We start from the raw sequence: 15368 nt of genomic DNA on the forward strand, positions 1-15368 counted from the left end.
TTGAATATAAGATGTGATCCCACAAATGATGTCCCATAAATAGATAGTTGAAGTTTGCTCAGTGGAAACATCATAAGGGCACTATCTTTGCAAACAAGTGAATGTTGTGCCTTGACCAATGATTATGCTTGTGTAATAGTCAAGCAATGAAGTAGCTGTTACAACTGCAAACCGATAGAGGGCAATGTAGAGACAGATGAAGGTGTCTAAGGTGATAGAAATTGTGCGCATGGAAACCATAGTAACATAACAAAGTGGTCAAAGGAAGGATGTTACAACATTTTACTATGAGAAATTAACAGGAACTTCCTATATTTATTTTTTAGGGAATTGTCCTTGAAAAAATCTAATCAAAAGATATGATAACATTATGACATATGACTCAAATCCCCTCCAGAAAAAGCATATTATGTCCTTAGCCTAGTTTCATTATTGTGGAACTTTACTTGTCAGAGAGATGTTCTGTTACACAGATAGAGGAGTGTGCCAGCTTGTTGTCATGACTCTTGGCAGTGTGACGCACACACTCACTTTACATCATACAGCAGGGTGCGTGTGTGTGCACAGTGTTATCTCGCCCAGTATCGCCCCACAGATGAACGCTTACTGCTCGTGGTTACGGTTGCTATGTTGTTAAAATCATCTGTCCCTGTGCAAACAGGGAGTTTTCAGTTCATATGTCACGGTGAGGCTATCCCAGGTAGACAGTATAGAGTCTATAAACGCTGTCACGCAAGGTAAAGCCAGCAAGGACGTTTTGCAAGGCGAGGAGTTTCCCTCTGTGGTGATATCCCCCTCACACATTCACACCCTTAGACTGGGTCAGACATCAAGCAAGATGTAAATACCAAAGATGATTGCATAACCTACATCTTCACAACATCTCTCAATAGTGTCGTTTTATGGAAACCCTTTTGATTTCCAAGGGCATGTCATGTAATATTACATTAGGTATGTGCAGCACATCAAGGGTAAGTCCAGTAGGCTATATCCCATGAAGGAACATGCAGCAGTGTCAGTTTCATGGTGGGGTTATGTACACCATGCCCCCTGGTTTTATTCTACAGTCAGAGAGTCCCTGTGGAATCACCTGTCTCTCAACTCTATCTGACTCACCAAAGACCTGTGAACCATGCAACCACAGGGAATATTTTGGTTTAGTTTCCCCCACACTGGACTTTTGTTCTGTACTCCTTCATGAAGGCTGCAAACATCCCTCCAACATGGTATCCCAACCTGAATAAAACCTGGCCATATATGGAGAATATATTTGCAATGTACTATCTGTTTATGCTTGCAGAGATGCATTTTATCCATGTATGATAGCATATGAGATCAGGTAAGGTGCAGAACTGTAATAGTCCAATAATTAATAGGGTAAACTAATGAGATATTTCACACACTGAGGTTGACCTTCAATTAACATTCCATGGAACACCTGCATGCATAGTTATCAAAATACTATAGTCTCTAGTGATTACAGTAAAAATGTGCAAAATGTGCAAAACAATTATGCAATTTCCCTCAATTACCTAGTTATGAAAAGGGAATTCTTCCAGAAACTGTCAAAGGCACCCCTGTCTGTCCCTCATTCATCTATCTCATTCATTGAAGGTATTTCTGTCTGCATCACAGGTATATTGTGATGTCTAATAGGAAACTACAAGTTTTCATTCTTACTCTGAGTCTGTGGGGCTCATTCGAGGGGGAATTTTTCTCATAAAAGCCCAGTCTATGAGTTTCCCTACTAGCTGTGTCGAGATAACTCAACGTGGAAATCCCCCGTTCTTTGTCTCCTCCCCGTAGAGCATTAAACCCACTCTCGCCTCCCTCTGACACACACTCCATTCCAAACTTGAAAGAGAACAGAGAAGTGAGTCGACTTGTCAGTCAGTCTATTCACTATGGATGTTAGAGTTTCAAAACACAACCAAATGGATTATAACTCTGATGATATGGAATCGAAACATGGGAAAATTGTACCTTGCCAAGAAGACCGTTTTGATAGCGGTATGGATTCTCTAAAAGAGTATGAATATGTTAACCTTGTGAAAGAGCTGGAGGACTTGAGAGTGGCCAATGTCGAAATCAAGGCAAACCCCTGCAGTAATGAACCCTGGAGGAAAACAGTGACCGAGGATGGAGACACGTAAGTTCACTTTTATCTTTGGTAATGTTGCATTTAAACGGGACCTAGGCCTATAGACCTACTGCAAGCGCAAAAAGGCTAATTTAAATATCCTAATTATAATCCAAAGCAATGTTTTGAGAATACAGCACTTTATGCAAAATCCTATGCGTTCATAAAGAATACAAAACGCACAGATATGCTCATGTTATTAAGATAATGTCAAATTAAGCAGCTATAGTCAGAATTTGCAAGTAAACAAAAGGCCTTTTGGACTATTCTGAGTATGTACTTTGCCTCAGAGCTGCGCCTAGGCGGTGCTAAAGTCAGCACTGCGCAGTTAGGAAAGTCCCTGACGAGATGCCAGGAATGATAATGCATCAGATGTGTCAAGCCGCAACTGGTGGAAATAACCCGAAAAAAATATTTTCTTGCGCAAGGCTCTAGTGCTCGCGCTTTGTTTAACCACTTCCTCTGCGCCATGCACATTTGAAGCGCAGCCTTTTTTAAAAAACTCTTTATTTTCCTCTCCTCCACACAGGTTTCTCCACCTGGCCATTATTCATGAAGCCACAGAACAAGCAGAGCAGATGATCAAACTGTCACACAATGATCATATATTACTGGATGCACAGAACAATCAGAGACAGGTAATTATTGATGACCAATAGGAAAATAGATAATTGATTAATTGAACAAATATATAGGTCAATAAAAAAAAACATACTTCATTTGTTAATTAAAACACAATTAATTGGTAGATAAACAACTGTCTTATTGAAACAAGTTGTCATCACTACACATACATAGTTATTAACAGTTATAAACAAGCCATCTAAATGGTGGTATTTACACCTGAAAACAATAGCTAACAACCTAAATCTTCTCTCAGACTGCGCTCCACCTGGCAGTGATCACAGAACAGCCCCATCTGGTAGAGAGGCTACTGAAGGCCGGGTGTGACCCGCGGATAGCAGACGACAGTGGGAACACCGCCCTCCACATCGCCTGTAAGAAGGGCTCTCTCACTTCCTTCAGTGTGATCACCCAGAACTGCCTCCGCCACCTCAGCTCCATCCTCACCTTCCCCAACTACAGCGGACACAACTGCCTCCACCTCGCCTCCATTAATGGATACCTCTCCATGGTGGAGAACCTGGTTCAGCTTGGTGCCGATATCAATGCACAGGTATGTTCATCACACAGGTATTCTGTTGCCAAGAATCAAGTATCCCCATTGATTATTGAAAACTTAAATGTATTCTCAGACCAAAGGAACTAATGTTTGGTGTATTTTTGTTTCCCCTCAGGAACAATGTAGCGGTCGTACAGCGCTCCACCTGGCCGTAGACCTCCAGAACCTATCCCTGGTCCACCGGCTCCTCTCCCTGGGGGCAGATGTCAACAGTGTGACATACGGGGGCTACACGCCGTACCACCTGACCTATGGGCGTCAGAACGCTGAGATCCGCCACCAGCTGTATGAGAAGACGACCCAGGAGCTTAGAGAGCTGCCTGAGAGCGAATCAGAAGAGAGCGAGGAGGAGTGCCTGTCTGATGATGAACAGGTGAGATGGTAACAACAGCTACACTGGTTTCTCTTGTAAAAGAGATTTGATCTCTGTATAAGGTTAAATGAATTAAAAACTGCAGTACTAGAGAGAGGGGCAAAGGCTCTATCTGGACAAATGGATTGACTATAGTACCAAATAAATATTGTTTTCTATTTAAATTACAGTTGAGTTTACAGATTCCTAATGTTGTTTCTTTTTTTCTCCACAGATGTACGATGACATTACATTCGGGCAGAATTGAAGTGGTCGCATCACATGGTGATGTGAATCAAGTCGATGAAGCTGCTACTGGCCAGTCCAGTTCAGTCAAAGCGCAGTGGGAACTCCAGGTCCCAGAAGCCTTCGGGAGAGCCACCTAGAGCTGGCCGACAGACAAGGCGACAGAGAGACAAGACTGAAGATGGCGTTCGGTCGGGATAGAAGTCTGGTGTTCCGTGAAGATCCAACGCACCGGAACACATAATATGACCCCTGACCTCTGAGAGAATTATTATATTTTCATGTATATATCAGTAATATATTGTAAATACACAGATATATTTTTATACTTGGAATGTTTTTATTAAATGTGAGTGAAACACTATTGAAAAGAATCAATAAAATATGCATCTATAAATATAAATGGATTTTGACTGCTCTATTTCCTACTCTTACGCACTGTGGTTTTGGTTCATTTCCTGTGACTTTATGATTATTTCATTAAACTACCTCACTTACAGTACAGTACTGTACTGAATTTCCTGTCACACTCTAGTAATTCTCCATGGCCATTTTTACACAGTAATATACAGTATCAAACAATCTCAATAAACTGCCTCACTTAGCCAACACTACTTACCCATACAAGGCTCATGTACATTTTTCACAGACTTGCAAGACAAGTGAACTCCCCTTCCCCCACTCGACACACGCATACACAGGACTTATATTAATATATAATAATAAATGTCATTTAGCAGATTATGTTAATCAAAGCGATTTACAGTCATGCGTGTATACATTTTACATATGGGTAGTACTGGGAATCGAACCCACTATCCTGGCGTCGCAAACACCATGCTCTACCAACTGAGCTACAGAGGACCACAGTCTGGGGTTTCTTGGTTGGGGTGGGTTACTGGGTCTGTGAGTCACATTGTTAAAAGTCCCTCCCGGATTGGATGTGTAAGAGGAACTACTGTTCTGTACGAAACATTCCACCTTAGAAGTACCACTGAATCAGTGTCTGGGTTGGCCTGGGAAGTGCCGACTCATTCTGTACAAAACCTACTGTTCACCAATCTGGGAATGATTAACATTTTCCAGACTGGACCACTCATGCCTATTATTTGCATTACCAGTAGCAGTCATGACTGGGAAACCCTGAGAGCTAAAAGTATATAACAGGACAATACTTAATTTCAGCTGGCTTGATATACCCCAAGTTGTCACTAGCTAGGTTTCCATCGAATTGGCGACAGATTTTCATACGAATATTCTAAAATCCGCAGCTCTCCTTCAGCAACCCTTGCTCCCAGTAGTACACGCCACATCTGATAAACACTATTATAGTCAGTCAGTGGTAGAAAAATACATGATCTTTGGACTACTGTTGTAATTACTGTGGGTCATAAACATCAGTTGGCCTATAGCCATCTCGATTCTCAGGGGATTTCCTAAGGAATCTGACAGCCTCACCCAAGGACACAACAGTCCCTCTGCATGTGATCTGTTCATACCCTCTGGACATAGAACTAACATGAGTCAACAAAACACTAATCCTGAGACTTCGGATTAGTCTTTTGCCTCTATAATCTAAACAACATTCGATATGTGACCTTTTCCAATAGGCACATATCCCCATCTAGTATGACTTATTGATAATACATTTATCTGGAAGCCATTCCACCTTTACCCCCTATGCATTCAGGTAGGTAAACAACTTTTACTCACATATCTCTCATCACGTATAAATATTGCACTCTTTTCTCAAGACAATTTGCCTTGTGATTGTCACCTAAGGTGCATTTTCAAACTAATTTATTTTTGACTTTCTGTAAGTGGAGAATGCATAGAAATGATAGGAGCTCAACAGGTCACAACCAGTTTTGACTGACTGTAGTAAAGAACCTTTACCACAGCTATGCAGTAGTATGTCATGTGATTAAATGAGCAGAACCACAACAGGAAGTCAATGTTCTACTCTGCAGCAATGTTCAAAACTTTCCCAGCTTCTAAATCTGTCTCACAGTCAGGTCACCCAATTTAAAGAGAGAACGGGATCTTAAGCACTCACAAATTTGTAACATATTGTAGAAATGCACTAACAAATTCATAACATATTGTACGATTTGAAATGTATTTATATGTAGGATGTAACATACTGTATATTATACGAAATGGATGACGTAGTACACAATTGTGCAACATTTCCTGGAACCCGTTTTGCCTCGTGATTGCTACTTTTCAGAACTACTAGCGAAAACATATACAAACCTCTGGAACAGATCTTTAACAGGTATAAAAATTGTCAAGTTTGTACTAGGTCATATAACGAAGGCCTTGTGCACAGAATTCAGTCAAATCTATGGTCCCACATTGAGCATTGATTAAAAAATAAATAATTAGAAAAGGGTTTAAACTTTATAGTAACATGATCGAATAATAAACACAGATAATACTGTGCAGTCTGTCACAAGTACCTGAGAGAAAACCTGTCCCGGCATTAAGAGATCAAACTGAAAAGAAATGAATCAGAATATAATATTTTACTAGAAAATGTTTTAATGGAACAGGGGGTAAAATATACAGCAAACAAGGATAACACCATTCTTCAAATGGGGGACTACAAATCCCATCATTCTCTTACACATCTCTTTCTGGGCTCAGTCTCTCTCCGCTAGGGACACCAGATGGGTGTCCACCTCAGACTCGGTCAGAATCCTGCAGTTAGAAAAAAATACAGATTAAAATTCGACATTCCTCACTATGAACTTGAAACTTTGCGACAACACAATTCTGGTGGTCCATTAGTGGGACAGACCAATATAGCACCTCCACATCTAAAGTGTACCTCTTTTCCACGCTTCCTAAACAACAACAAAGGTCTTACTGTATTTTATATGGGGCAGAGTGGTGCTTCACCTGAACTTAGGATCCTCTGTTGTGATGACTCCTATCTCCAGCTCAGTGGGCTTGAAATCAATTGACAGGACTGTTGACAGACAGGTGATGGCAGTCTGAAGAGAGGGAGGCAGAAGGAGAGAGAGATACAATTAAACCACTTGCAATCACATCCAATGTTTTTGCAGAGGGGAGAAACAAATGCTGACCGTACAACATTTCACCTAGTAGTTCATTTCACTTTTGTTTTGTTAAATCACTAAACGCTGTACTGTATATGTACACAGTTAGCGGCGTGGAAGGGGTTTTCTACCTCAACAGTTTCTTTAAAGGTCCATTCGAGTTTCTTTTTGACTTTCTTCTCCAGGAAGCTTGTGGCCTCTGTCTGTTTGACCCCTGCAGCGGTGGCCTTGAAGCCACAGTAGTAGCCTGCAGGGTCACACTTGTACACCTGGGGACCACACTCATCATCCACACCGATCACTATCATGCCTGAAAAGCAGAGGAAAGGAGAGACATGATATTGGTCAAGGAGAAAGTATAGTATGTGCAGAAGATACTCTAAGAGTTGTAAACAATATTGGGGAAAAGATGCATTGGCATTGTCTTTCTATAAAAGTCTGAATGAAAATTAGGAGTACAACATGGCTCATTACCATTGCATGTTTTTGACTGCCTAGTATGTAGATCTTGTGCTTCAAATTTCAGTTTCAACACACATAAATCCAGTGATGGTGAACATGAATAAACATGCACTTACAGCATCCCAGCGGCCTCATCTCAGCGTTCTGTGTGTACACCTGAGAGATGTCAGCAATCCTCTTACACAGCATGTCCACTGGGATCTCATAACCGTACTTGTACTTCCAGTTGGCTGCCTCGTAGCGCGCTCTCTGAACCTGGGACTTGCTGTCCGCTGGAGGAGAGGAGAAGAGACAAGCAGTTAGAGCCAGCACTGGGAATTGGCAATTTCAAGGTAGGCCTTAATGTTATGCACATGGTACGGGAAGAGTACTTTTTCTTAGTAAGAGTTTAATTATATGAGTTGGGATACAAGTAAAAGTTCAGTTGTTGTTAGTAAGAGTTGGCTTTGACCATCGTAGCAGTTTACCAAGTAATCCTAGTACCTGTCATCCCTGACATCACACAGCCAATGTTCTCCGTTATCCTGAACAGGTGAGTGACTGTGGAGGCATCCAACAGCTTGTCCTAGTAGAGACAAAACAAGGTAACTGTCATTTTTAATAAATCCAATTGTTGTACTAAGTCAGTCCTCCACTTGTGAAAAGCCTAAAACAATGAGGTAAACAGGCATGGTTTTACAGCTGGACTTACCGGTACTTTCTTCTGTGTGACAACTACTGCGCAGTCTTTACCTCTGACTGCTACTGACGTGAGACCACCTTGGTTTATGGCCTTGAAAGCATATTCTGTGTAAAACACATAACAGGGTTATTCAGAACATGATTGAATCACTGCATACAACACACATCAAAATTACTTCAGATAACAGCACACCTCTGACACCATAGAATTAGAATACTAATTTAATAGGCTCTCTATGTCTGACCAATGACTATACACATAATTGTCTGACACCCATTCTTCCTTCACGTTGAGATTTATAAGATGGCCTCGCGAGACTTACTAGCTTGCTAACAACATACTGACTGTAGTTAGCTAGCTTTCCTCACTAGCAACTAACTAGCTGCACTTACGTCTGCTATTACCACAAGAAAACAACATGTTTTCAGTAGCTATCTAGTACAAATGACAACTTCATGTTGATTAGGTAGCTAGCTAACTAGATAGTAATGTTCAGTGTGTTTCTTGTCAGGTGTTAACCTAGCTAGCTGAGCATTCTGCTTATTGTGCGGATATCTAGCTAGCTAGTAGTTGAGGGCAGTCAAACTACATTTCGAAAACATAAAACAACGTGCAGAATGTGAATATGTTAAATAAATAAAAGTATTATAGCCTTATTGCAAGCTAGCTAGTTATCAATGTATTAGCGCTAGGAACAATGACAGAGCATTTACCTAGCCGTGTATTGTGTGCATGCAAATGAAAATATACTGTACTAACCAACTTGGTAGAGTCTACCCTCTGGAGAGAAGATAGTGATGTGACGATCGAAACCTGCACTTGAGCCCCGGGACATTTTGGTTGGAATTTAGTTAGCTAAAAAGTCAAAAATATTCACATCAAACATAAATGAATCAGCGTCTCATCAGCAATACAAAAAAAGTACTTCCGGGTCACGGAATTTTGGCAACGTTCTAAATAAAAGTCCCACACATAATAGTAGAAAAGTGTAATTAACCTGTATTTCTTCATGATGTATGAAAAATAATTCTCTAAACATTAACATTGATTCATATTTGTTCATATTTAACTGAGATTTGCATTAAATGTGGGTTTTAAAACATGTTCCAAGGTCAAATAAATGCCCCCAATGCAAATCACTGTATATGCATTACATATTGGGTTATAGAGAAAAAACTATTATTTGTGCTGATGTAAAAATGGGGTGGGGAGTACTCAGTAGGGTCTGTATAATGTATTTAATGGTGTCATTTCATGGGGCTCTGAATAATACAGAGTATTGCTGGCCTTTTTCTGTGGTCAAACAGCTTAAAGGGGAACTGCACCCTTTGATTTAGTCTCGTTTTTTGGCTTGCTCCTCAACAAATGCTGGCGGCCAAGACAGAAGTCTGAAGTGAGTTGGCTTGGGAGTGTGGTTTCATGTGGGTGTTTCTTTGGTGTGTCCTTGCCACCACCAAGACACACCCATCTGTCAGAACCTTGCCACAACTGTTTCCCCCCACTCAATTACAACAAACAAACCTCCTGCAGGTTGAGTTCAATAACTTTTTATTTTTTATTTCACCTTTATTTAACCAGGTAAGCCAGTTGAGAACAAGTTCTCATTTACAACTGCGACCTGGCAACAACAACACAGAGTTACACATGGGATAAAACAAAACATACAGTCAATAACACAATAGAAAATCTATATACAGTGTGTGCAAATGTAGTAAGTCATGGAGGTAAGGCAATAAATAGGCCAAAGTGCAAAAGAATTACAATGTATTATTAACACTGGAATAATAGATGTGCAGAAGATGTGCAAATAGAGATACTGGGGTGCAAATGAGAAAAATAAATAACAATATGGGGATGAGGTAGTTGGGTGGGCTAATTACAGATGGGCTGTGTATAGGTGCAGTGATCGGTAAGCTGCTCTGACAACTGATGCTTAAAGTTAGTGAGGGAGATAAGAGTCTCCAGCTTCAGAGATTTTTGCAGTTCGTTCCAGTCATTAGCAACAGAGAACTGGAAGGAATGGCAGCCAAAGGAGGTGTTGGCTTTGGGGATGACCAGTGAGATATACCTGCTGGAGCGCATACTACGGGTGGGTGTTGCTATGGTGACCAATGAGCTAAGATAAGGCGGGGATTTGCCTAGCAGTGATTTATAGATGACCTGGAGCCAGTGGGTTTGGCGACGAATATGTAGTGAAGGCCAGCCAACGAGAGCGTACAGGTCACAATGGTGAGTAGTATATGGGGCTCTGGTGACAAAACGGATGGCACTGTGATAGACTACATCCAATTTGCTGTGTAGAGTGTTGGAGGCTATTTCGTAAATTACATCGCCGAAGTCAAGGATTGGTAGGATAGTCAGTTTTACGAGGGCATGTTTGGCAGCATGAGTGAAGGAGACTTTGTTGCGAAATAGGAAGCCGATTATAGATTTAACTTTGGATTGGAGATGCTTAATGTGAGTCTGGAAGGAGAGTTTACGGTCTAACCAGACACCTAGGTATTTGTAGTTGTCCACATATTCTAAGTCAGACCCACCGAGAGTAGTGATTCTAGTCGGGCAGGCGGGTGCAAGCAGCGTTCGATTGAAGAGCATGCATTTAGTTTTACTAGCGTTTAAGAGCAGTTGGAGGCTACGGAAGGAGTGTTGTATGGCATTGAAGCTCGTTTGGAGGTTTGTTAACACAGTGTCCAATGAAGGGCCAGATGTATAGAAAATGGTGTCATCTGCGTAGAGGTGGATCTGAGAGTCACCAGCAGCAAGAGCGACATCATTGATATACACAGAGAATAGAGTCGGCCCAAGAATTGAACCCTGTGGCACCCCCATAGAGACTGCCAGAGGTCCAAACAAGAGGCCCTCCGATTTGACACATTGAACTCTATCTGAGAAGTAGTTGGTGAACCAGGCGAGGCAGTCATTTGAGAAACCAAGGCTATTTAGTCTGCCAATAAGAATGCGGTGATTGACAGAGTCAAAAGCCTTGGCCAGGTCGATGAAGATGGCTGCACAGTACTGTCTTTTATTGATCGCGGTTATAATATTGTTTAGGACCTTTAGCGTGGCTGAGGTGCACCCATGACCAGCTTGGAAACCAGATTGCATAGCGGAGAAGGTACTGTGGGATTCGAAATGGACGGTGATCTGTTTGTTAACTTGGCTTTCAAATACTTTCAAAAGGCAGGGCAGGATGGATATAGGTCTGTAACAGTTTGGATCGAGAGTGTCACCCCCTTTGAAGAGGGGGATGACCGCGGCAGCTTTCCAATCTCTGGGGATCTCAGATGATACGAAAGAGAGGTTGAACAGGCTAGTAATAGGGGTTGCTACAATTTCGGCTGCTAATTTTAGAAAGAAAGGGTCCAGATTGTCTAGCCCAGCTGATTTGTAGGGGTCCAGATTTTGCAGCTCTTTCAGAACATCAGCTATCTGAATTTGAGTGAAGGAGAAGCGAGGGGGGCATGGGCAAGTTGGAGCTGGTGGCCAGGGTAGGGGTAGCCAGGTGGAAAGCATGGCCAGCCGTAGCAAAATGCTTATTGAAATTCTCGATTATCGTAGATTTATCGGTGGTGACAGTGTTTCCTAGCCTCAGTGCAGTGGGCAGCTGGGAGGAGGTGCTCTTATTCTCCATGGACTTTACAGTGTCCCAAAACTTTTTAGAGTTAATGCTACAGGATGCAAATTTCTGTTTGAAAAAGCTAGCCTTTGCTTTCCTAACTGATTGTGTATATTGGTTCTTGACTTCCCTGAAAAGTTGCATATCGCGGGGGCTGTTCGATTCTAATGCAGTACGCCACAGGATATTTTTGTGCTGGTCAATGGCAGTCAAGTCTGGGGTGAACCAGGGGCTATATCTGTTCTTAGTTCGGAATTTTTTGAATGGGGCATGCTTATTTAAGATGGAGAGGAAAGCACTTTTAAAGAACAACCAGGCATCCTCTACTGACGGAATGAGGTCAATATCCATCCAGGATACCCGGGCCAGGTCAATTAGAAAGGCCTGCTCACTGAAGTGTTTTAGGGAGCGTTTGACAGTGATGAGGGGTGATCGTTTGACCACGGACCCATTACGGACGCAGGCAATGAGGCAGTGATCGCTGAGATCCTGGTTGAAGACACGGCAGTGTATTTAGTGGGTAAATTAGTCAGGATGATATCTATGAGGGTGCCCATGTTTACGGATTTAGGGTTGTACCTGGTAGGTTTCTTGATCATTTGTGTGAGATTGAGGGCATCTAGTTTAGATTGTAGGACGGCCGGGTTGTTAAGTATATCCCAGTTTAGGTCACCAAGCAGTACGAACTCTGAGGATAGATGGGGGGCAATCAATTCACATATGGTGTCCAGGGCACAACTTGTGTCTGAGGGGGGTCTGTAGCAAGCGGCAACAGTGATAGACTTATTTCTGGAGAGGTGGATTTTTAGAAGTAGAAGCTCAAACTGTTTGGGCACAGACCTGGATAGTATGATAGAGCTCTGCAGGCTATCTCTACAGTAGATTGCAACTCCGTCCCCTTTGGCAGTTCTATCTAGACGGAAAATGTTGTAGTTGGGGATGGACATTTCAGAGTTTTTGGTGGTCTTCCTAAGCCAGGATTCAGACACTGCTAGAACATCAGGGTTGGCAGAGTGTGCTAACGCAGTGAGTAACTCAAACTTAGGGAGGAGGCTTCTGATGTTAACATGCAAAAAAACAAGGCTTTTACGGTTACAGAAGTCAACAAATGATAGCGCCTGGGGAGTAGCAGTGATACTGGGGGCTACAGGGCCTGGGTTAACCTCTATATCACCAGAGGAACAGAGGAGAAGTAGAATAAGGATACGGCTAAAGGCTTTAAGAACTGGTCTTCTAGTGCGTTGGGTACAGAGAATAAAAGGGGCAGATTTCCGGGCATTGTAGAATAGATTCAGGGCATTATGTACAGACAAGGATATGGAAGGATATGAGTATAGTGGAGGTAAACCTATGCTTTGGGTAACAATGAAAGAGATAGTATCACTGGAGGCACCAATTGAGCCGGTCTCCACGTGAATGGGGTGTGGGACAAAGGAGCTCTCTGAGACTGGTTGAGCGGGACTGGGGGCTCTACAGTGAAATTGTATAATAAGAACTAACTGGAACAGCAATAGGCAAGGCATATTGACATGGGAGAGAGGCATAAAGCAATCACAGGTGTTATTCGAGAGAGCTAAGACAACAACTGGTAATGGCAACGAAAGTTTGGTCTGAGGCTAAACAGATAAACAGGACAGATAAACAGAATGGGGGTACCGTGTAAAGGAACAGTCCAGCAGGCATCAGCTGTGCAGCTGAGTGATCATAAGGTCCAGTGAACAGCAATAGGTGAGACCGGGAGCAGTTCGAATGGCTGCTACAGCACAGGCGAGCAGGAAGCACGGCTGTTGATTGCGTGTGCTAGCGGGCCGGGGCTAGCAGATGGATCTTCGTGGTCGTCGCAACGGGAAGCCTGTTGAAACCACATCAGACGATTAGGTAGATAGCCGGGAGATGGGCCTGGCTCGAGGCTAGCTCAAGGCTAACTGGTGCTTGATTCGGGGGCGGTGGTAATTAGCCAACAACATCCATTCAGTTGCAGCTAGCTAGTTGCGATGATCCGGTGTTAAGGTCCAGTGATTGAGTGATTCCGGTAGAAAATCAGATATGTTCTTGGTCAATAGCGCGCTGTGCAGACAGTGTAGACTGGCCGATAATAGTCCAGGCTAGAGCTGGCTGGTAGGTAGTGCAGGCCATGGACAATGGTGAAAACTGCTAACGGTGGCTAATAGCAAGTAGCTAGTTATCTGGTTAGCTGGCTAGTTGGCTAGTTTCAACTGGAGGTTCTGGATAAAAAGGTAAAATAAATAATAGAATCCGTTCCACATTGGGTGAGGCGGGTTGCAGGGAAATATATTTAGTTGAAGGATGAAAAGTGTGATTGAGAAATATATACCAAAGTGACAAAAAAACAAAAAACAGGCTATTTACACGGACACACTATAGATGACTGAGGCTACCATCTGACAAAAGCAGTTGATGCAGAGTTCATCAGTGACACATGGAATGAAAATGGACATTTGTGCTGTACTGTATTATTAGTAATCACCTCATTGTGGATGTTTTGAGTGGATGTGTTGAGCGCCAGGTCTTTCTGCATCTCATGCATCTGTAAACACATACACACAGTCACTGTTCTATTACCAGTGGCAGTAAGGGATAGGTGATATCTGACACACAAACATATACTATGTTGAAGGTGAGGCTGGAGCCCCAATGATTGGCATAGCAGTGTAGATCAGCTCCTGGTCCCTCATCAAAGATACTGTTCGGTCACACACACACACACACACACACACACACACACACACACACACACACACACACACACACACACACACACACACACACACACACACACACACACACAGAGCACTGATTACATTATCAATGGTGGTTATGATTAGCCTGGTGGAACCAACCTGATCACTGCGTTCAAACCTTTCTATTTCACTTCAGATATCATCATATGTGAAGTGAAATAGAATGGTGAACACAGCGATCAGGCTGGTTCCACCAGACTAGGTTATTCCCTGGATATTATATGCATCTAAGAAGTAGAAAATAAGCAACAAATAATGTCAGTTTACATAAATTATGTTTCACAATTGGGTTCTCAAATGTATAAAAGTAATGAAGTGGGTGACCTTCTGTATTTGTACAAATGATGAGCCTGTGAAAGCTGAAGGTTGCTGGCCGGATACTTGCCAACGTAAGGGTGACTGTTCCATTCATAGGAATGCTCACAGCGAGGGCATTTCTACATGATGCTGATGAGGGCCCCCTTGCTGGTCTTCTCTATGCTGCATGTTCGGTGGTGTTGACTGGAAGGGCCTGTGACAGGGTGATATAATAGACAGCCAAACGGTAAATAGCATTTTGTTCTAAAGAAAGGACAAAGCTTTTTGCTAATGCACTTCATAACCAAAGTGACTCTACTAGTTGTATCTGCTTGGCTTAGGAATTAGCCTACTAGTTTATCAAGCCGGGTATTTTTGAATACAAGCCATCTGTCATCAAGACAGTAACTCGGGTCACTATTCGAGGCCTCAAGATGGGGTGTTCTTTTCATAGGAGTCGAGGGAGACTGGAACAACGGAGCAGATGTCATATGGGTACTTGTATCGCATGACACACTTTTATTCTGAGGTCTTGCCTGATAAGCTGTGAAAATAGCAAGTTA

General features: G+C 42.4%; 2 protein-coding genes across 2 annotated transcripts; one reads left to right on the plus strand and one right to left on the minus strand.

Annotated features, from left to right (window-relative positions):
- The first annotated feature begins 1827 nt into the window (after positions 1 to 1827).
- LOC121567159 (NF-kappa-B inhibitor alpha) lies at positions 1828 to 4324 on the plus strand. Its single transcript, XM_045210085.1, has 5 exons — positions 1828 to 2149; positions 2670 to 2778; positions 3021 to 3317; positions 3439 to 3696; positions 3911 to 4324. Exons 1-5 carry the CDS (start codon positions 1905 to 1907, stop codon positions 3941 to 3943), a joined length of 942 nt encoding a protein of 313 aa, XP_045066020.1. The 5' UTR covers positions 1828 to 1904; the 3' UTR covers positions 3944 to 4324.
- Positions 4325 to 6442: 2118 nt separating this feature from the next.
- On the minus strand, positions 6443 to 9054 carry LOC121567158 (proteasome subunit alpha type-6-like). The gene is made up of 7 exons (XM_041877094.2): positions 8890 to 9054; positions 8140 to 8234; positions 7932 to 8013; positions 7565 to 7720; positions 7118 to 7296; positions 6826 to 6920; positions 6443 to 6624 (listed from the first exon to the last, which is right to left on the minus strand). Exons 1-7 carry the CDS (start codon positions 8963 to 8965, stop codon positions 6567 to 6569), a joined length of 741 nt encoding a protein of 246 aa, XP_041733028.1. The 5' UTR covers positions 8966 to 9054; the 3' UTR covers positions 6443 to 6566.
- Between the last annotated feature and the right edge of the window lie 6314 nt (positions 9055 to 15368).

Source organism: Coregonus clupeaformis, chromosome 33 (genome assembly GCF_020615455.1).
Source record: "Coregonus clupeaformis isolate EN_2021a chromosome 33, ASM2061545v1, whole genome shotgun sequence".
Taxonomy (NCBI): Eukaryota; Metazoa; Chordata; class Actinopteri; order Salmoniformes; family Salmonidae; genus Coregonus; species Coregonus clupeaformis.